This window comes from Danio rerio, chromosome 17 (genome assembly GCF_049306965.1).
Source record: "Danio rerio strain Tuebingen ecotype United States chromosome 17, GRCz12tu, whole genome shotgun sequence".
Lineage (NCBI taxonomy): Eukaryota > Metazoa > Chordata > Actinopteri > Cypriniformes > Danionidae > Danio > Danio rerio.
Window position 1 is genome coordinate 2409169 of NC_133192.1, and position 23332 is coordinate 2432500.

At 39.2% G+C, this 23332-nt stretch overlaps 1 protein-coding gene and 1 long non-coding RNA gene across 2 annotated transcripts in view; both read left to right on the forward strand.

Annotated features, from left to right (window-relative positions):
• The window catches only part of LOC141378500 (uncharacterized), a 171226-nt gene that overhangs the window by 34622 nt on the left and 113272 nt on the right, over nt 1-23332 (forward strand). The window lies entirely within an intron of this gene.
• The window catches only part of LOC141378492 (inverted formin-2-like), a 44749-nt gene that overhangs the window by 3816 nt on the left and 17601 nt on the right, over nt 1-23332 (forward strand). The window contains exons 2-15 of the mRNA XM_073927995.1: nt 934-1075; nt 1158-1290; nt 3289-3897; nt 4642-4905; nt 5390-5532; nt 8936-8997; nt 9201-9303; nt 10103-10188; nt 11459-11559; nt 13768-13838; nt 16180-16287; nt 20052-20122; nt 20834-20954; nt 21472-21636. Of these exons, the coding sequence (XP_073784096.1) occupies nt 986-1075; nt 1158-1290; nt 3289-3897; nt 4642-4905; nt 5390-5532; nt 8936-8997; nt 9201-9303; nt 10103-10188; nt 11459-11559; nt 13768-13838; nt 16180-16287; nt 20052-20122; nt 20834-20954; nt 21472-21636 (2127 nt within the window). The 5' untranslated portion in view covers nt 934-985. The remainder of the gene's footprint in view (nt 1-933; nt 1076-1157; nt 1291-3288; nt 3898-4641; nt 4906-5389; nt 5533-8935; nt 8998-9200; nt 9304-10102; nt 10189-11458; nt 11560-13767; nt 13839-16179; nt 16288-20051; nt 20123-20833; nt 20955-21471; nt 21637-23332) is intronic.

Genomic DNA, 23332 nt, shown 5'->3' on the forward strand with positions numbered 1-23332 from the left:
TTTTATTGAGCAAAAACTCCCAAGAACTGGCAAGGAGATCTCCTAGCTTGTTTCACTCTGCTCTTTTCACACACACACACACACACACACACACACATATTGCCCTCGTCCTTGCGCACGCGTCCACATACACACACACACAGACAAACACAACCCTCCTACAGACGACAACGCGCACACACGCACACACACACATAACCCTCCTCCGGACGACAACGCACGCACACACACACGCACACACATTGCCCTCCCACACGGGAACGTAAACAAAGCGGCACACGTCAGGTTTTTAACGTGGCTTTGCACGCGATATGAGAATATAGCGAGTTAACCTGATGCAGTACACAATTAAATACATTTGCAAGCTCGAGTAAACGAGGCAACAACTTTAATCGCACGCACTTACACTTGAGAAATGGAGGAAGAAACTGATCCATGTCCTGACATGTCCGATCAGTAGTCTTTAGTGATCCTTCCTTTAACAAACGAAGTATTCTTTGTAGCATGTAGTTTCCAGAAGTTTCCAGTAGTTTCCAACTGCTTTAAGGCTAGGCTCATGCTGAGGTTTTATCTTTGGGTAGATACTCAATAAGTATGTGTGTGTGTGTGTGGGGGGGGGGGGGGTGGGGGGGGGGGGTCTGTGTTAGAGGGTGGGGCCGCAGGTTTCAAATCTCCCGGGTTTGCAAGTGCACGTGAATAACTTGGTTTCGTTAGACCGTCGAAACACCTAATGACTCGTTATCAAGGTAACTCGTTTGAAGCACTATGAGTCGACTCTTTTATAGATGAACAAACAGTTTTAAACACTGTACACTAACAGATTTAAGCTGGATATTTCACTTCACTTAGTGAATATTCACATAGTATGGGCTCTTTAAAAGCAAATGCACACTGAATGAGTAAACACAGAGCTAAAGTGTGTGTGTGTTTTAGAGAAGAGGATGATGAAGACTTGATCATCCAGTGTGAGGCGTTTGAAGAGGCCATGGCTGAGGATGAGGACGAGCTGCTGAGGCTTTATGGAGGAATTGACATGAGTAACCATCAGGAGGTCTTTACCGCACTATTTAATAAGGTAAACACAAAAGACCTGGAGGGAGTGATATGGGCAGTTTTTGTAGTGGCGTTGTCTGACTGATGTTGCTGTTTGTGTGCAGGTGAGCAGTTTTCCCTCGTCTCTGCAGTTGTTGTCAGTCCTGCAGGCGCTGCTGCTCCTGGGTCCAGAAAGAGCTGATATCTGGCAGGCGCTGGAGTCGCTCACGAACAGAGCCATCCTGATCGCTCAGAACTGTGAGTTCACTTTATTACCTGCTAGTCCCTCACAACGTCAGACATGTATTTTAGCCTGCTTGTCATGTAAATGGTTAAAATATTCAGAAGTAACCTTTTTTATTGAGTTCTTTCATTGAATACATCAAGAAATTGATTCTTTAGTTTTTCAGAATACATTGCTATTATTATTATTTTTTATTATTATTACTATTATTATTATTATTTCTTTAATCATTTTGTCTTAAATTGATTCTGAGATTAGTTTCTAACAGTAGAGGGTCATTTAGGCTAGTTTTTAACAACAGACAGTGCTTGTTTTTAACGATAGACTGTGCTTTAGGCTAGTTTTGAACAGCAGACAGCGCTCTAGGCTAGTTTATAACAGTAGATGGCGCTCTAGGCTAATTTATAACAGCAGATGGCGATCTAGGCTAGTTTATAATAGTAGATAGCGATCTAGGCTAGTTTATAACAGTAGATGGCGCTCTAGGCTAGTTTATAACAGTAGATGGCGCTCTAGGCTAGTTTATAACAGTAGGTGGCAATCTAGGCTAGTTTATAACAGTAGATGGTGATCTAGGCTAATTTATAACAGTCGATGGCGCTCTAGGCTAGTTTATAACAGTAGATGGCGCTCTAGGCTAGTTTATAACAGTAGATAGCGCTCTTGGCTAATTTATAACAGTAGATGGCGCTCTAGGCTAGTTTATAACAGTAGGTGGCGATCTAGGCTAGTTTATAACAGTAGATGGCGATCTAGGCTAATTTATAACAGTAGATGGTGCTCTAGGCTAGTTCATAATAGATGGTGCTCTAGGTTAATTTATAACAGTCGATGGCGCTCTAGGCTAGTTTATAACAGTAGATGGAGCTCTAGGCTAGTTTATAACAGTAGATGGCGCTCTAGGCTAATTTATAACAGTAGATGGCGCTCTAGGCTAATTTATAACAGTAAACGGTGCTCTAGGTTAGTTTTAAAAGCAGATGGAGCTCTAAGCTAATTAAGCTGCAGATGGCGCTCTAGGCTAGTTTTTAACAGCAGATTGCGCTCTAGGCTAGTTTTTAACAGCAGATTGCGCTCTAGGCTAGTTTTTAACAGTAGATGGCACACTAGGCTAGTTTTAAACAGCAGACGGCGCTCTAGGCTAAGCTAGTATTGAACAGCAGATGGTGTTCTAGCCTAGTGTTTAACAGCTGATGGCGCTCTAGGCTAGTTTTAAACAGAAAATGTTGCTCTAAGCTAGTTTTGAACAGCAGATGGTCCTTTAGGCTACTTTTGAACAGATGGAGCTCTATGCTAGTTTTAAACAGCAGACTGTTCTCTAGGCTACATTTGAACCGATGGCGCTCTAGGCTAGTTTTGAACAGCAGACGGTCCTTTAGGCTACTTTTGAACAGATGGAGCTCTATGCTAGTTTTAAACAGCAGACTGTTTTCTAGGCTAGTTTTAAACAGCAGACGAGCTCTGGGCTAGTTTTGAACAACAGATGGCACTCTAGGCTAGTTTTGAACAACAGATGGCGCTCTATGCTAGTTTTAAACAGCAGACAGTGTTCTAGGCTAGTTTTAAACAGCAGACGAGCTCTAGGCTAGTTTTGAACAACAGATGGCACTCTAGGCTAGTTTTGAACAACAGATGGCGCTCTATGCTAGTTTTAAACAGCAGACAGTGTTCTAGGCTAGTTTTAAACAGCAGACAGTGTTCTAGGCTAGTTTTAAACAGCAGACAGTGTTCTAGGCTAGTTTTAAACAGCAGACGGCGCTCTAGGCTAGTTTTAAACAGCAGATGGCGCTCTAGGCTAGTTTTTAAAGAGCAGACGGTGCTCTAAGAGTTTTAAACAGCAGATAGAGCTCTAGGTTAGTTTTTAACAGCAGATGGAGCTCTAGGTTAATCGAGCTGCAGATGGCGCTCTAGGCTAGTTTAGCTTTTGCCTGTTTTTGTTTAGCTGGACTTTTTTACATATCTATTTAATTGCATACCTAATTGTTCATTTGTTTACTTGTGTTTATGTTCAGCTGAGATGGATTCGTGTGAGAAGATCCTGCAGCGTCTGGTCTTTGCTAAGGAATCCTCTAAAGGCTCTTATGAGGTCGACAATTTTCAGCTCAAAAGAAAGAATCAAGCCATTCAGACTGAGGCCAAAGATGAGAAACTGGTGTGTTCTTGTGGATCAGCCAAAAAAGAACCACCCCGCACCTCCACAAACACCACCTCTACTCCTCCTCCTTCTCTTTCAAGCAGGAGTCCTCCTTCTCCCTCAGCAGTGCCTCATAAAACAGGAAATGGACTTCCACCACCACCACCACTTTTACCAGGAGCGGGTATGTCTGCACCACCACCACCTCCACCTCCTCTACCTGGATTGGGAGCTGCTCCTCCTTTAACAGGATTTGGAGCTCCACCTCCTCCACCTCCTCTCCCCGGATTTGGAGCTCCACCTCCTCCACCTCCTCTCTCGGGATTTGGAGCTCCACCTCCTCCACCTCCTCTCTCGGTATTTGGAGCTCCGCCTCCTCCACCTCCTCTCCCTGGATTTGGAGCTCAATCTTTCCCTGGATTTGGTGCTCCGCCTCCTCCACCTCCTCTTCCAGGATTTGGAGCACCGCCTCCTCCTCCACTGCCTGGTATGGGAGCTCCTCCTTTTTTTCCATGATTTTAAGCTCTACCTCTAGGTTCGAGACTAGTTTTGGCTAGTGTTTAACAGCAGATGGCGCTCTAGGATAGTTTTGGACAGCAGATGGCACTCTAGCCTAGAGCAACATCTGCTGTCATAAACTAACCTAGAGCACCATCTGCTGTATAAACTAGCCTAGAGCGCTATCTGCTGTTCAAAACCATCCTAGAGCGTCTACTGCTGTTATAAACTAGCCTAGTGTTAAACTCTAGCCTTTAGCAACATCTGCTGTCATAAACTAACCTAGAGCACCATCTGCTGTATAAACTAGCCTAGAGCGCCATCTGCTGTTCAAAACCATCCTAGAGCGTCTACTGCTGTTATAAACTAGCCCAGTGTTAAACTCTAGCCTAGAGCAACATCTGCTGTCATAAACTAACCTAGAGTTTAACACTAGGCTAGTTTATAATAGCAGATGGCGCTCTAGGGCTAGTTTATAACAGCAGTCGACGCTCTAGGATAGTTTTGAACAGCAGATGGCGCTCTAGGCTGTTTTATACAGCAGATGGCGTTCTAGGTTAGTTTATGACAGCAGATGTTGCTCTAGGCTAGAGTTTAACACAAGGCTAGTTTATAACAGCAGATGGCGGTCTAGGCTAGTTTATAACAGCAGACAGTGCTCTAGGCTTGTTTATAATGGCAGACGGCAATCTAGGCTAGTGTTTAACAGCTCCACCTCCTCCTCTCCTTCTAGGATTTGGAGCTCCACCTCCTCCTCCTCCTCCTCTGCCTGGTATGGGAGCTCCACCTCCAGCATTTGGAGCTCCGCCTCCTCCTCCTCTGCCTGGTATGGGAGCTCCGCCTCCTCTTCCTCCTCCTGGTATGGGTGATGTAATCGTGGCCCAGAGGTTTCACCCGGTCGGTCATTACTCCAGTGCTCCTGTGAGAAGCGGACCTTACCCAACACTCAGGATGAAGAAACTCAACTGGCAGAAGCTCAATTCCAGAGCGGTTACTGGTGAGAGTTCAGACAGTCGAACATACTGCAATGACAGGGCGAGGGGTTTCATGCGGCAAGAAGTCCATGGAGTAAAGTGGGTTTGGTACCAATCAACACTGAAAATTTTAAAATGTCCATTTTCTGCTAACATTTGAGTGCGTTCCCACCTGTCAACACTCCCATTTTTCCAAGGAGTCTCCCGTATTTCACACCCATCTCCTGCTATCTTCCCACTTTATTTCTTCCAGAAACTGCAATAATTGGTAGTCTATGGGGCGAAAAGCAACACAATGGGAATGTAGTAAATTTGAACAGTGCACAAGGGTTAATGTTTTAAAGACCAAATGTCCTCAAGTACACACTCAGTTTTGAGTATTTAATATTCTGAAATTAAGCAGGTCTGAATGAATGAATCGCCTAGTTGACTGATTAATAAAGAAAAAAGGAGCCAAAATACGAGTAGATTTTAAGTGTGTGTGTGTGTGTTGTGTGTTGTGTATAGATGGTCCGTCAATGTGGGCATCGGTCCCGAGCGAGTCTCCTCTGGAGCCGAACTACAGCAGCATCGAGCAGCTCTTCTGTCTGCCCGTGTCTGAACCCAAAGACAAGAGTCCAGCCGCACCACTCAAGAAGGAACCCAAAGAGGTGCACCATTACACATTTAGTTAACTATAATATAACTGGGTGAAACAAGTCATGCTTGAAGAGAGGTGTTTGTATGTACAGTGGTGTGAAAGTGTTTGCATCTTTGTCGCACTTTAATGGTTCAGATCATCAAATAAATTTAAATATTAGTCAAAGATAACGCAAGTAAACAGATGACGCAGTGATTCAGGTAATTAAGGTTTTTATTATTAAGGGAAAACCAAACCCTATGTGAAAAAGTGTTTGACCCCTAAACTTAGTAACCAGTTGGGCCACTGTTAGCAGCAACATCTGCCATCAAGCTTTTTCAGTGAGTTGCATTTGAGTCTGTTATGCTGTGTTCACACCAAATGCGGAACGCGCTGATAAATCGCACTATTTGAGCGTAAATAGATGCATCAACATTTTGAGTTTACCCACTTCATTCATGCGTCAATTCCGCTTCATTCGTGTGTCAAATTTACTTCACAACAGATGTGGATTTGTGTCATTAGCAGGGCTTCTGTCTGCCTGGTGACTGTAGCTACATTGCTAAATGGCTAATATGGATTTTATTAAGAGCATAACTGTGTTTATGTGCTTTATGAAGACTGAAAAACAGAGTTGATTTGTTTGGAGCCGTCCACTAGATCCTTTCAGAGGTGCACCCAGCTCTTAGTTCATCAACTCGTTCAGAAACTTAATCTGGATGACGGGGGCTTTCACCGTTGCTTCTGACTCAGCCCAGCCCAGTTTGATGAACTGTTGCCGGTGTAGGCAGGAGGATTTTCCCATGGGACACCAACAACAGGTGCTATGTCATAATCACGCCTCCACAAGAGCAAGCTCCTGATTGGTTAATGTGGTGCGAATGTCCACTGAAGTTCAGGGGTCCGTTCTTCGTACCTCGCTTAAATGATCTAAGATGATTTGGCAGATCTTGGATCTTTTAATCTTGATAACTGATCTCTCGCTAATTTGGTTCTTCAAACAAGTTCGCGAATCAGATTAGAATGTCTGGATGAACTGATCTGAGATCGCTGCGTGTGTTGTGAAGGACAGATCTATCCATCCTCGAAATCATGATCAGCAATGCAGCGATTGGCTGACGGCACAGCTGCGTAATGACATCATCTGATTAATATTCAATTATCCATGTGAGCAAAATTACATCAAATTAGCAGTAAACGGTTTGTTAAATATGACACGCAATAACCTTCCACATATGTTTTGAGCTGCAGGCTTTACTCTTTCATGTGTCAAGAGTATTCATCATGCATTTAGTTCTACATTTAGAAAAGATTTTCTTTATTATAATAGCCGTTTTTTTTATCGCTGTATAGAATAACTGGATGTTTACAAAAGCATTTTGATATTGGTAAAGACTTCTGCAACTTTTGTTAAGCATAATCACTGGCATATTAACTATCAAAACATGTTTATGACTGTATAAATGTATTATTGCTTTTTTTAGAAAGTCACATATTCTGCATTTCTATTCTACACAAATGTACTAAAGCGATCTAAAAAGTTCATATCAATGTTTTCTCTTTGCACCACCAGGTGGCAGTCTTTGTACAATCATTTTGGGGGTGCAGATTGCATAAGTTTTATTAATATTTATTTTATTAATAACTATAACTTATATAACTATATAACTTATATAACTATATATATATATATATATATATATATATATATATATATATATATATATATATATATATATATATATTAAAAATATTTACTCTTTTCCCAAGTGTATATAACTACTATTGTAAAAAAATATCAGAATTCGGTACATACTTTCTCTATTATCTTTATATGAATTGAACCTGCTTCCGATCAGGTTTGAGCTAGCAGAACTGTTGCTATAACAACAACTCTCGGATCAGCTTTGAAGAACGAAACGATCCTGGATCGTGTCAAATCGTCAATTTCCAAATCCAGCTAACTGAGTAATCCACGTATGAAGAACAGACCCCTGATTTTCAAACTCGATTGATTCGCACAAAACACACAATATGCGTATTAAGGGCAACAATCTTGCAAAACACTCAACTCGCGATGCTTTACGCGAATTGCATCAATCCCGCCACCTCATTCACGTGTATCGCACCGCAGTATGTCTATTTCCATCTTTGCATTGACTAAACATGTAAATCACTCACGATTTGACGCTTCTTCCGCATCTAGTGTGAATGCAGCATTACAGTGCTGTACAAGAATTTCTAGACCACTCATATTTCAATTATTATGATTCAGCCACAAGTTTTACCAACATAAGGACATGCCAGAGCATCTCAATTGGATTCAGGTCAGGACTTTGACTAGGCCACTCCCTTATCTACTGCCATGCAGAAGAAGACTTATTGGTGTGCTTTGGATCATTGTCCTGCTGCAGAATACAAGTTTGCTTCAGCTTGAGGTCACTAACAGATGGCTGGACGTTCTCCTTCAAGATATATGGGTGCACAGCAGAATTCAAGATTCCTTTTATTACAGCAAGTCTGCCAGGACCTGAAGCAGCAAAACAGCCCTAGATCATCCCACTACCACCGCTATATTTTACTGTGTATGATCTTCCTTCTCTGAAATGCAGTGTTACCATTATGACACACATAATGGGACACACGCATTCCAAAAGGATTTGTCTTGTCAGTCCACAGAGTATCTTCCCAATAGCCTTAGAGATCATCAAGTGGAGGAGCCTTTGTTATTTTTGCTCAGAAGAGATTTTCATCTTGGAACTCTGCAATGCAAACATATTTTCCAGTTTCTTATGGAGGTGTCATGAACACTCACCTAAAGTGGGTCTTTAATGACCTTTTGGATGAGTTGCTGCTATGCTCTTGGGGTCATTTTGGTCACTCCTGGTAAGGCCCTCATAATTCTCTGTGGTTCTCTGCAGCCTTAAAGCTGTAGAAATTACATCAACTTTTCCAGACTGGTAGATCTCAGTTGTTGTTTCTCTTATTCGTTGAATGAATGATAATCTGAAACATTAAAGTGTGACATGCAAAAAAATAGGAAATCAGTGAAGTGACATGCTTTTTCACACCACTGTGTTTTTCTCACATAAACACACACACACAGACACACACACACCAATACATACACACACACACACACACACACAAATATATACACATACATGTACCTATGTACGTACCTGTGTAAACATAGCTGTGTGTGCGAGTGTATGTATGCAGGGATCTATGTGTGTGCATTTATTGATTGACTGATTGATTGTTTACCTAGATGTCACTAGACTATCCAATTTAAATAAATATCTTTATAGCCTTAAATTATTGAAATAACTAGATGTCCTAAATACAATGTAAATAATTGTATTTAAACAATTGTATATAATTGTTTGAAGAGGAAAAATGAATGAAATTAAACATTGTATCATCTGTTTCAGATTTCTTTTATTGACCCCAAGAAGAATCTGAACCTGAACATCTTCCTGAAGCAGTTTCGATGGTGAGAGCGGAAGTTTTGGACTTGGTGTGTGTGTGTCTGTGTGTCTGTCTGTGTGTGTGTCTGTGTGTGTGTGTGTGTGTGTGTTACTGTGTGTGTTACTGTGTGTGTTACTGTGTCTGTCTGTCTGTCTGTCTGTCTCTGTCTGTGTGTGTGTTTTGTTTGTGGTTATGATATTTAAGATGATTATACTGTTTCCAAAACAGCTCAAATGAAGATTTTGTGGCGATGGTGCAGAAAGGAGATTGTTCAAAGTTTGACGTCGAGTCCTTGAAACAGCTTCTGAAACTGCTTCCAGAAAAACACGAGGTGCTTTACAATTTACTTAACAATATAATATGATGCACGATTTCTGTTTTCGTCCACAAGAAATGTTTAATGTAATTGCTTTATGCTAATGTATTATGACAGCTTTTGGATTACATTTAGATTACATCATGCTAATGTAATCGAACTACTTTTAGATTGCATTAGCATTAAGTAATGTAATCTGCCTACTTTTGGTTTGCATTTAGACCACTTTATGTTAATGTAATCTGGATAATACTTTTGGATTACATTTTGCGAATTTAATCTGACAACTTTTGTATTACATTTAGATTACTTTGCTAACACAATCAGATTACTTTCTGATTATATTTAGATTACTTAATGCTAATGTAATCTGACTACTTTTGGATTACATTTAGATAATGCTAATGTATATTGTCTACTTTTGGATTACATATAGATTACTTTATGCTAATGTATTGTCTACTTTTGGATTACATATAGATGACTTTATGCTAATGTATTGTCTTCTTTTGGATTACATATAGATTACTTTATGCTAATGTATTGTCTACTTTTGGATTGCATTTAGATTACTTTATGCTAATGTAAGGTCTACTTTTTGATTACATTTAGATTTCTTCTTGCTAATGTAATTTGTTTACATTTTGATTATATTTAGATTACATCATGCTAATTTGATGCATGATTTTTGTTTTTCATCCACTAGAAATGGTTAATGTATCAGATGGTCACATATATTGTTTATCTGCCCTTTAGTGCATTAAAATAAATATTTAGTTCACCCATTAACTTTTTATTTCTTCTGCTTCTCCAGATTGACAACCTGAAATCTTTTCAAGGAGAACAGGACAAACTGGCGAATGTGGACCAATTGTACCTCCTGCTACTGGCTCTACCCTGGTAAACTTTCACTAATGCATCACCATCTTTATTACTTATGAATTGTAGTCAGTAATATAATCTTTTGGGTTTTGTTTAATTACTTTTGCATAATATGACAACTTTCTATTACATTTACATCATGTCCTGCTAATGTAATCTGACTACTTTTGGATTACATTACTTTATGCTTATGTAATCTGTGTACTTTTGGATTACATTAAAGTTAAAGTTACTTAGCTTAGACAACTGGACTACTTTCTGATTACATTCAGATTACTTTGCTAATGTAATCTTTGGATTACATTTAGATTACTTTATTCTAACTTAATTTGACTAATTTTGTATTACATTTAGATTAATTAATGCTAATGTAATCTGACTACTTTTCGATTAAATTTAGATTACATCATGCTAATGTAATCTGACTCCTTTTGGATTACAACACATTACTTTTGTGCTAATGTTATCTGTCTACCTTTTTGGATTACATTTAGATTACATCATACTAATGTAATTTGACTATTGGATTACTTTTAGATTACTTTGCTAACACAATCGGATTACTTTGATTACATTTAGATTACTTTATGCTAATGTAATCTGACTACTTTTGGATTATATTTAATTACTTTATGCTAACTTATTACGTTTCAATTACTTAATGCTAATGTAATATATCAGCTTTTGGATTTAATTTAGATTACATCATGTTAATGTAATCTAACTACTTTTGGATTACATTACTTTATGCTTATGTAATCTGTGTACTTTTGGATTACATTAAAGTTACTTAGCTAAGACAACTGGACTACTTTCTGATTACATTTAGATTACTTTGCTAATGTAATCTTTGGATTACATTTAGATTACTTTATTCTAACTTCATTTTGACAAATTTTGTATTACATTTAGATTAATTAATGCTAATGTAATCTGACTACTTTTCGATTAAATTTAGATTACATCATGCTAATGTAATCTGACTACTTTTGGATTACATCACATTATGCAATTGTTATCTGTCTGCCGTTGGATTACATTTGGATTACTTTACTAACACAATCAGATACTTTCTGATTACACTAAAGTTACTTGATGCTAATGTAATCTGTCTACCTTTGGATAACATTTAGATTACTTAATGCTAATGTAATGTCTATTTTTGGATTACATTTTGATTACTTTATGTTAATGAATTGCTAAATGACTCCTCGGTTGTAATTAACTTTGGACAAAATCCTCTGCTAATTGATTAAATATAAATAGAGTCTGTGTTTTCTTGTCGTAGTTACCAGTTGAGGATTGAATGCATGTTATTGTGTGAGGAGACGCTGTCTGTTCTTGACATCCTGAAGCCGAAAGTCGAGCTGGTGGAAACGGCCTGTGAAAGTGAGTGTAAAACACCAGTATTGGTCATAATGGGTTACAAAGTAATTCGTTACTGTAATTAAATGAGTGGTCTAATAGTGAATGGGTTTCTGCAGATTTTTAGGTTATTTAAATTCACATTATGTAAGATTTTATTAATTAAAATATCACTGCTAGAAAGGTGTTCTACTAAAAAGGGTGTCTTCTGGAAGAATTTTAGAATATTTATCATTAATCAAGCTAAAATATAGTATATGATTCTTTTCAGTGTTGTTATTTGTATGTTTTATACAATGAATGTTAATTAAGAAACTGGTATAATATGTTTTATATTGTATATTCAGTATAGGTTTTGCTGTGAATATAGCCAATGCTTGTTGAAATGGCAGAATGAATGAATGAATGAATGAATGAATGAATGAATGAATGAATGAATGAATAAGAACAGTGTTATCTATTTTGCTGACTTGGTGTTCAGCATAAATTAATATTTATATCCATTTCTTAGTAAATATATAGAGGTGCATTTAAACAATTTTATTAAGCTGATGTATTCAGTTAATGCGTTTAAAGTCAAATGAGATGATGCAAATATTTAAAATGTAAAAAAATTCAACTAAATTTGATATTTTTTGTGTATCTTGATTTTTCTTGTTTTTAATTTTATTTATCATATTCTCCTCTACATATTAATTTGGGGATGATAAGTTTGGAACTTTGGAAAGTTATTTTTTAGGATAGTTCCAATTTTATATTATGGCACAACTTATCTAATGTACACTCTTTGGCCACTTTATTAGGTACACCTGTCCAACTGCTCCGTTACACAAATTTCAGCCAATCACATGGCAGCAACTCAATCCATTTAGGCATGTAGACATGGTCAAGCTGATCTGCTGCAGTTCAGAGCGAACATCAGAATGGGTAAGAAAGGGGATTTAAGTGACTTTGAATGTGGCATGGTTGTTGGTGCCAGACGGGCTGCTCTGAGTATTTCAGAAACTGCTGATCTATTGGGATTTTGCAAATGCCTTGTTGATGCCAGAGGTCAGAGGAGAATGGCTAGACTGGTTCCAGTTGATAGAAAGGCAGCAGTAACTCAAATAAGCACTCGTTACAACCGAGCTCTGCAGAAGAGCATCTCTGAACACACAACATGTCCAACCTTGAGGCGGATGGGCTACAGCAGCAGAAGAGCACACCGGGTGCCGCTCCTGTCAGCTAAGAACAGGAAACTGAGGCTACAATTCACACAGACTCACCAAAACTGGACAATAGAAGATTGGAGAAACGTTGCTGCTCTGATGAGTCTCCATTTCTGCTGACACATTCAGATGCTCGGGTCAGAATTTGGCCCCAACAACATGAAAGCATGGATCATCCTGCCTTGTATCAGCGGTTCAGGCTGGTGGTGGTGGTGTAATGGTGTGGGGGAGATTTTCTTTGGGTTCATTAGTACCAATTGAGCATCAACGCCACAGCCTACCTGAGTATTGCTGCTGACCATGTCCATCCCTTTATGAGCACAGTGTCTCCATCTTCTGATGGACCATTCCAGCAGGATAACGCACCATGTCATAAAGACCATCTCAGACTGGTTTCTTGAACATGACAAAGAGTTCACTGTACTCAAATGGGCTCCACAGTCAGCAGAGCTCAATCCAATAGAGCGCAATATCAATGTCAATATGGAGCAAAATCTCTGAGGAATATTTCCAGGACCTTGGTGAATCTCTGTCATAAAGGATTAAGGCAGTTTTGGAAGCAAAAAGTAAGGTACTAGTAAGTTGTATCTAATAAAGTGGCCAGTAAGTGTGTATGCACACAAATATTATTTTAAACCGCCCAATATAAAATATGCATTTAAAAGAGAGCTCTGTGAGGGGTGAACTCTTTTAATCTGAGCACTGTATCTAAGTAGATTATCCCAAATGTTTGGAAGAATGTTCTAATCCAGACACATTATCAGTTTTAGTTATGCGTGTGTGCTCATGTTCATGCTAATGACATCATGCATGTCCATTTACAGCCTGATTTCTCTAGAAAACAGCAGCGAGGCTTTAATGTGTTGTGTTTTATTCGACTGCAGAGCAGCATTATAACATACATATGCCTAATATTTATTTAGACTGAGAAAATGGTGCTGCTGCTTCTCCGTGAGTATTTGTCACTGTGTTGTTTGCAGTATTTCTGAATGCATAAATGTGAGTGTGTGTGTTTTACCTGCAGGTCTCAGGCAAAGTTCACTGCTGCCCAGTTTCTGCAAGCTCATTCTAGATGTGGGAAACTTCCTCAACTATGTGAGAGACACAATTACACTTTTATATATTTATTTTTTTGTAAATGTGAGGAATAACTGACGACAAACCATTGCATTGTTGGAAAGTAATGTGCATTGCTTTCTAATAATTTAATAGCTCGGAGTGCAATATTCTGCCTATACTCTGGTTCTCAGCTAAATCCGCTGTCCAGATGTTGTATTTAAGAGTGTTTGTCAGGTTTTTTTCCTCCTCAAACGTCTCCTGTATGCATCACTAGTGTCCTCCACATCTCCTCCTGCTCCTTCTGTTGTGTTCTGATGTGATTTCTGTCTGTTGTAGCTGTGAAATAACTCTAATCATTCAGTGGAGTGATATGGAGCTGTAATGTGCTTTGGTACTTTGGAATATTGTGCAACAGCAGCTATATTTCCATCCAAAAATGTGAATTAACTTTTATGTGCAAAACTGGATTATCGCATAAAAGACGTGCGAATAAGCAGCGTTTCCATCCATTCTTGTCAAAGAGAACAAAATTGTCACTTCCTGATTAACTGGCGCCAAATATAACATAAGCCTAATTATTTATGTGCATACGTTTTTTTATGCCCATTATCAAAATTCATGCGCATCTTGGTGTTTTTTTTTTTTTTTTTTTTTTTTTTTCTTAATAAATGCACAAATCCAAAATGTGCATACAAATAGGTGGAGGGAAACATAGTTATTGAGATGTGAACATATTTTGAAAATGCACATAAAAGATGTATGCACAACTGAGTAGAATAAATGTTTTATCTAAGAAAAAATTCACATAAACTCCATTTAGTGAATAAACTCTGCACTTAATCAGTCTCTGTGATGTGACTGAGTTTTTGACAGATATAGATGTGTGTGTGTGAGGGTCTTTGTGTCAGTAATGTTGGTCTGCAGCTCTTCATGTTTCCAGCTTTCCATTGTGTCAGATGTGAAATGTTGTTATGCTGATTGTAAAAGGCCTCAGTCCTCCGCCAGTCCGTCATCACAGTGCTTCAGTATCATTCTTCTATTATTATTCCCTCCAGAACTGTCTTAAGCATCTGTCTGTGCTCCCGTCTCATGCCTCTAAAAGTCACCGCATTCATTTTGTTTCGTCTTCTGAGGCGCAGCTCATTTATTAGAAGAGAACAAACACCACAGTGGAGAACCCAACCGTGCAGCAAACTCCACTTCTCTCAGTGATATCTGTGCATGTTTAGCAGGAGGTGTTGATTGTGTTTTCCTTAGTTTCTTATTGGATGAAAACGCTGATTTATTGCAATATTTATGCAATATTTCAGTTTGGATGGAAACACGGCTAATGTTATGATCCCTCTGTGTTTGGCATTATTATAGTATATTATACTGTGTGATGTGAACAATAGTGTTTAATGGACTGATCACTAATAGTCCACTGCAACTCTACAACATTAGTTCATGCAAACTCATGCCGAGTTCAGACTGCATGATTGTCAAAGTAGTCGTGTCACAGATGTTTTCACACTGCTTGACTATCTGGGCTAGCGTTTCGTCGCTGCTTTGTTTACACTGCAAGATGGATCGGCGACATGGACATTCACATTGCATGACTTTACTATAGGAAGAATCGCCGACAACGTCGTCCAAACTACGTCTCACAGCCAAAAACACGTCGTATATCTTTTGTTATTAACTACATAATGAGAAAGAAGCCTTTAATGGGGTAGAACATGTACATGTTTGCTCACCTGGGTTTAAAGGGAATTAGCCATTTCTCCTCAACGTTGATCATAAACTAATTTCTTTCTGTATGAAACGTCAAACAGACACGGTTGCTCCTGAGTCCTGTCAAACCTCCACTAGTTTTTCCTCCATTTCGTGGGTCCAAATAAACCGAAAATGAGCGCTTTTAACTTCTCCCCCAGCCTCCCGCTGGCCTGCAACAGGTACACACACACACACACGCGCAAGTGAAAGCTGCTCTCTCATTGGCTGTAGGCGATCGCTGATGTTATTTTCAGTCAAAACTCAATTCACACGGCATGATTTGAATCACCGACAGCTCCAGATATTCAGCACGCCAAATATCTCGCAGGCATCGGCGACTCATCGGCGATTCTCTCAGATCGCGTCTTTGATCGTTCACACTGTGTGATTGTCACTCACGTGCACGAGCAGCGATTTGCCTGTGATTTCAGGCATTTGTCGGCGATTTTTCAAAACCTGTCGGCGAGTCAAAATCAGGGCTAAAATCACGCAGTCTGAACTAGGCATCAGAAATAGTGCCTGGATCACAGAAAACATAAATATTGTCTGATCTCCTTGGATTCGATGTTTTCTCTCTTTACCGTGTCCAGTTCCTCATATTGTGACATGTTTTGTTCTCCAGGGGAGTCACACTGGAAACGCTGATGGATTCAAGATTGGTTCCCTGCTGAAACTCACTGAAACCAAAGCAAACAAGAGTCGCATCACTCTCTTACATCACATCCTGGAGGTACTGACACATCTCCGCATCTCTGACACCTTTTAGAACAGGGGTGTACAAACTTGATCCAGACGGGCCGGTGTCCTGCAGAGTTTAGCTCCAACCCTAATCAAACACACCTGAACCAGCTAATCAAGCTTTTACTAGATATCCTCCTAGGGCCTGAGTGTCCACAAACTGTACATGGACGGCACATTTTAGCTCTTAAGTGGCTATTTAAAATACTTATATTTAGTATTATATTTTTACATTTAGTTACAGACATACAGTGTCATCCTGCAACAGTTTTGCAGCATATGAAATGTCCCAAACACTATTTTTAACTGTCCAAAATGGGAAATTTTTTAGTTTTTATTCTCTGATAGTCAAAGCAAGTAAAAAAAAATTCTGTTAAATATGCATAAAAAATTTTGGGAAAAATGTTTTATGTAAATTTGGACTGCAAGTCCACATATATGGACATAATTTTTCTCTGAAAGTACATCATATCAAAATATGATACTTAGATTTTTATTCTAATTAGGTTCCAATAAGCCCAAATAGCAAAGAGAAATTAAAAATGCATGTAAAAAACACTCTTTGGGCCTTAAGAGGATATACTAAAAACGTCCTGGCAGGTGTGTTGGAGCTAAACTCAGTAGGACACCAGCCCTCCAGGACAGAGTTTGGACACCCCTGATCTAGAACAATTATCTGATGTTTTAAAGTGTCCTAATATTGCGCTGGAGTCTCCTACAACAGGTTTAAATGCATGCAAGCTCAGAAAACATTGACTTTCTCAGAATATGACCTTAACTGTGTTCATCACTTTGGTGTGTAGATTTAAGCTTGGTCTCATTTTAAAGAAGACTGTTGTCAGACTGTTGCTAATATGAAAAACAAATCCAAAAATGAATTAAAACAAAAGATATGAAAATTATAAGATGATAAATTTATATTTTATTACATTACATAATATTTTTTTTACTAAAAATATTTTTTTAGTTTACAACCTAAAATCAAGCACTAAAATAAAAGCTAAATATCTGGATTTATTAAATTCCAAATTTAAAGTCGATATCTCAAAACATTTTGTCCGCAGTACCAGACATGTCCACCAGGTATTCAGTTTCCATTGGTGACCATATAATGGCTCATTTCCACTGACTGGTACAGTACGGTAAGGTTCGGGTTGGTACAGGCCACCTTTAATCAGGCTTGCATTTGCACTACCAAGGGTACCCTTTTGGTGAGTTTGATGTATGATAAAGTTTTAGTCGACGTAACATTCGCTCGAGAAAATGTCTACTGTAAAGCTGTACGGGTAGTTCACGTATTATATGAAAAGCACTTCTCACAAAACAGATGCCTTATACAAAGTGGTGTAGCGGATGAGCCTGCATCCCCCCTACATCGCGCACCTCCTTTGTTTTTTTGCGTTTTTATTTAATTTTTTGGTCTGTTTCTGACAGGATCGGGTTTCAAAAGCACGTCAATAATCAAGCGCATGTTATTATCATGAGCTTAAGAAGTTATTTCAGGTATAGACGCGCGGCGAGTGCAAGCCAGAAAGTGAAACCGCTCGCGCTTCAGACTGGCTTGTAAAAAAACTACGAGGCACAGGGTAAATCTGCTCTTCTTTTTGGCTTTGTGGCTGTTCATCAAGACGACAACAAGAGTTGTTTGAGCCCGGGTCGACCATGACTCGTTATTATATGCATATATAATTCTGCTGTAATCTCTCGGCTGTATATTTTAAACATGGCGGCTCTTTTGTTATCATTCTGACTTGTTGCGTAAGCGAATGACGTATCTCTGTAAACCAAGAGCATTCAGCTGCACATCTAGCTCCGCCTTTTGGTACCCTTTCTTGTGTTTGGTACCCTTTCGAAAGGGTGCTGAAAAATAGAGGTGTGAACCTATACTTGTCTCACGGTTCGGCTCGGTTACGATTATCATGCCTTCGATTCGGTTCAATTCGATATCTCGGTGCATCACGGTGCATTGATGATGCTTTCCAATACAGTGTTATATTTTGGGGGGAGGCTATAACAAGCTGTCTGTATAAACACACAGACACACAGCACCACACTGTCTCACATTCACTAAAATACACAAACATAGACAACACCAAAGAAACAAACAAACACACACACGCACGCGCACACACACACGCACGCACGCACACACTTAAGCCCTCGCAACAGGGAGAGCTCGCGCTGAGCGGAGAAGAAAAACGAAAAAAAAAAAAAGCACTTTTCCGACGGTCCCTTACTAAGAGCTCCTCTCAGCGTGAGCTCTCCCGGCTAAACAAGTATTGCGAGGGCTTAAACGGAGCAGTGCTCGTAATATCAAGCGAAAAAAATAAAAAGACAGCTGTGAAACATAACCAGCTTTGTCTTCTTGTAGGAAACACACTTTAGATCTTTTTAGGGTAAGAGTTTTTTGAGTTATTGCCGTCTATCACTGAATGTGTGTCAGGAAAATCGAAAACAAAACCAACTGAACCGCGCTCATTTCTGGCGCCCCCTGGATATACAGCGCCCTTAGCATTTGCCTATGGTGCCTATGCCACAGGCCGGCCCTGAGTTGGCTGAGTGTTGTTAACACCAGTGCTCACCTCCCTCGCGACAGAGCGCATAGGAGATAAATGACGTCAGTACATAATAACCGGTTATGATTATTACTGAACCGATACCTTATTGTCCGCGTCTGCATCGCGGTGCACCGAAGAAACAATTAATTTTGACACCCCTACTGAAAAAGTGGTACGGTTCGCTACGCCTTTTTGGCAGTGAAAACGGCCATAAAAGCATATCATACCGTACCATTCAATAGAAACGGGCCATAAGGGCATCTCCTATGTTCTGAGTCATATGAATCATATTTTTTTTCATACTTTTGACAATATTTGTGAAGTAGACATACAATTCTAAAGAAGTATGTGTTGTTTGGTGGTATTTGATTTGAATTTAGCCGCTAAAAATCATCTAAAATATGTGTACATGTGGATAGCTGTAGCAAAGTAATTATTTACAACGCTAAGTATCCTTACAGCAAATTAATAAATAACAGTTTCTCAGTAATATCCATCAAAGATCAGTCACCAAATATGGAAGCTAGAAATTTTATGCTTTTAAATGATATATAGTTTGTCATGATTGCTTTGTTTAGACTATAACATTGTTTGAAATGTAACCGTAAATGCTCTCACAGCCTGCAGGGTGACAGTAAATGTATTGTAATCTATTACTCTTCCTACATAACAGAAAACAATGGTAAAATATGTATTCAGAAGTCTTAGAGCTTTCCAACATGATATAGTTTGTCATGATTCGATTCAGATTTAATTGCAAAAGAAGTGATGTGAACTTAAGAGAGTTAAAGGGTTTATATTATATTCATCTTATAATGATTTTGATAGCATCTCTGTTCTGATTGGTCTGCTGGACAAGTCTGTTTTGATTGGTCTTTCTTTGTTGGGAAAGGAAACACCCATTTCAGAATGATTATATGTCACGTGTGGGCGGGGATTATGCAAATTAATCAGTTTGATCAAGTTAAGATTAAGTTCAGTAGCAGACAAGAGATTTGGAAAATGATTCATTGAGTCGATTCAGAGTCGACTTTTGAGAGGGAATACAAATCTTTCACTTTGAATGACTTCGCACACTGTTTACACTGAAGGACAGCTACGCTACAAGCGGCAATTGTGCACAAGATATTTTGTGAACTGCTGAGCTGCTGTTGAAACTCTTGATTTGTGGGTAAAGTGTGTATCTTGTGTTTTGCAGGAAGCCGAATTGAATCATCCAGAGCTGCTGAATCTTCCAGAGGAGATTGCGCCGTGTGAGAAAGCGGCAGGGTAAAAACACACGCACTCACACATTCCTTCTCTGAGAGCTTCACGGTGTCTACTCTGAGTTTCTCATACTTTTGTGTGTGTGTGTGTGTGTGTGTGTGTGTGTGTGTGTGTGTGTGTGTGTGTGTGTGTGTGTTTTTGCTTGCATGTTTAATTTTGCATGTTTGTGTGTGTGTGTTTGTTTGCTTGCATGTTTAATTTTGCATGTTTGTGTGTGTGTGTTTGTTTGCTTGCATGTTTAATTTTGCATGTGTGTGTGTTTGTTTGTTTGCTTGCATGTCTGTGTGTGTGTGTTTGCATGAATATGTTTGCTTTTGCATTCACATGTTTGACTGCGTGTTTTGTGTACGTGTTGTGTACATGCATAAATGCATGCATTTGTTTGCATGTGGTTGTTATGTGTGTGTGTGTGTGTTTTGTACGTGTGTTTGCATGTTTTGTGTGTTTGCATGAATATGTTTGTTTGCGTGCATGCGTGTGTGTTTGCATGTGTATTGAATGCCTGTTTTTGTATTTGTGTGTTTGTTTATTTGCATGTGTGTTTGTTTTTGTGCATGTTTGTTTTTGCATGCGTGTGTTTGTTTGTGTGTGCTTGGTTTGTGTTTGCATTTGCCTTCGCTTGTTTGTTTGTTTGTTTGCATAAATTTGTTTGTTTTTGCATGTGTGTGTGTTTGTCTGTGTGCGTGCGTGTGTTTTTTTTTTTTCTTCTTTCAGCATAAACCTGGACTCGATTCAAGCAGAAATCGGTAATCTTCTGAAGAGACTGAAAGATGCAGAGAAGAAAGTGTCTTTATCAGTGCCGGACGTCAAGGAGCAGTTTCTAGGAGTCATTGAGGTAGAAACACTGATTTAAAGGGACAGTTCACACAAACATAAAGTTCTCCCATAATTTATTCATAGTTCCTCTTTCGAAAACTAAAGTAGATATTTTGAAGAATGTTGCAAATGAAAAAACAGCCATTGACTTCCATAGTATTTTTTTGTATGTCAGTAGCTGCGATTATTTAAAATTCTTCAGTATATCATATCTTGTGTTATTATTATTATTATGTGATATTATTTTAAACAAGCAAAGCAAAGCTTTTTTAAGCAAAGCAAAAAATTGCCCTTGTTTATAAAATAGGATGTGTTTTGTTTGTGTGCTTATTATATAAAGAGTTCAGATGCAAACATCTTCCCAGTGCCATCTGAAAATTTTTCAAAAGTTTTTCTCAGCCTCATCCTATTTTCATGTTCTTTTATTTCACTTTAAAGGCAATGGGGAAACATATTCTTATATATATTTTATATTGTTATTTTTTTATTGTGTATGCCTAAATGAATGATTGGATTTGTCTTGTGCGTGTGCGTAGTCGAAGCGGTGTGCGTGTGAGTCTCTAGAGCAGCGTTTCTCCATCATGGACAGCAAGAGAGGAGCTCTGGCTCAGTATCTGTGTGAAGACGCCGCTCAGCTCTCACTGGACGAACTCTTCAGCACCATCAAGACCTTCCGGGAGCTTTTCATCAGAGCACTCAAGGTCACACACACACACACACAAACACACACACACACCCACACCTCTATTTCTCTTAATAGTATAATTTTACACTGTTTCATATTAGTTAATGATTCATATGACTCATAATTTAATCATCAGAGCACTTGATGTCACACAGCTTTAATTTCTATTTGGAATAAAACAGTATTTCATATTTCCGAAAATAAATTCATATTAATTATATTTCATGTTTTAAATCATCAGAGCACTCAAGGTCACCTTTAATTTTGTTTAAGGGTGCTTTCACACCTACACTTTTGTTTCGGAACGCATCTCGTTTGCCCAGTTAGTGCGGTTCGTTTGGCATATGTGAACAGGGCAATCGCGCTCTGTTCCGCGCCAAAGTAATCGCTCCGAGATCGCTTGAATGAGGTGGTCTCGGCTCGATTGAAACGAACCCTGGAGCGGTTCGATTGCAGTGAGAAAGCCATCCGATCCGAGCGCGGTTATATCACAGTGTTTTATGGATATGTAATAGGCTTACGGCTATATGAAGAGAGAATTATGAGTATGGCGGGAAGTTTCGCGAGTCTCCGGATGCCCACAAATGAGTGATGATCTCCCGGTAATCTCGCGTCTTCCTCCCGGTCCTTAAATAGGCATCGTCGCGCACCCTTCTCACCCCTCCCCACCGCATCTCTCCTCAGACACGTCGCGCGCTCGCACCCTGTCAATCACCACCAAACCACCACCTCTCCTGACAGCTGAGCGGGACGCTGCAAAATAAACCCCGACACTCTGACCAATGTGAGGAGAGTTTACTCGCACGTGACTTGTTTTAGCTATTTTGGTCCGATTAGAAACTTTGCAGTGTGAAAGTGAACCGCTCCAAGAGCAAACAGCAACAATGTAACAATTGTAATCTCTGTTTCAGAACAACTGAATCCATTCACAGGTGTGAAAGCAGCCTAAGACATTACAGTATTTCATATTAGTTAATAGTTAATAAATTTATATTACCTATAATCAGTGTTAGGGATAGTTATTTCTGAAAGTAATGTGCATTACAATATTGAGTTACTCTTTAAAAAAAGTAACTAGTTGCCTTACTCGGTTACTTTTTATTGTAAGTAATGCGTTGAGTTACATTTGCATTATCATTCATTTATTTTCCTTCAGCTTAGTCACTTATTTCATTAGGGGCGCCACAGCGGAATGAACCACCAGCTTATCCAGCATATGTTTCCCTTCCAGCCACAACCCAGTACTGGGAAATACCCAAACACTCTCACTCACACACACTCATACACTACGGCCAATTTAGTTAATCAATTCCCCTATAGCGCATGTGTTTGAACTGTGAGGGAAACCGGGAGCACCTGGAGGAAACCCACACCAACACGGGGAGAACATGCAAACTCGCTGGTATACATGCATACAGCAGGGAAATTAAGGATTGGATTGGAATGAGGTGATTAGCTGGGATATTCCACAGCAGGGGTCACCAATCTCGTTCCTGGAGGTCCGGTGCCCTGCAGGGTTTAGCTCCAACTTGATCAACACACCTGCCTGGGTGTTTCAAGTATTGCTGCATCCGAAACCGCCTACTACTCAGTAGGTACTGCATTTGAATTTAAACGTACTACTCGGCTGTTAGAAAAGTACGTTCTATACAGTATGAACATGAAAAGTATGAATGGAATTCGGACGTACTACAGCCGCCATTTTGTCATGG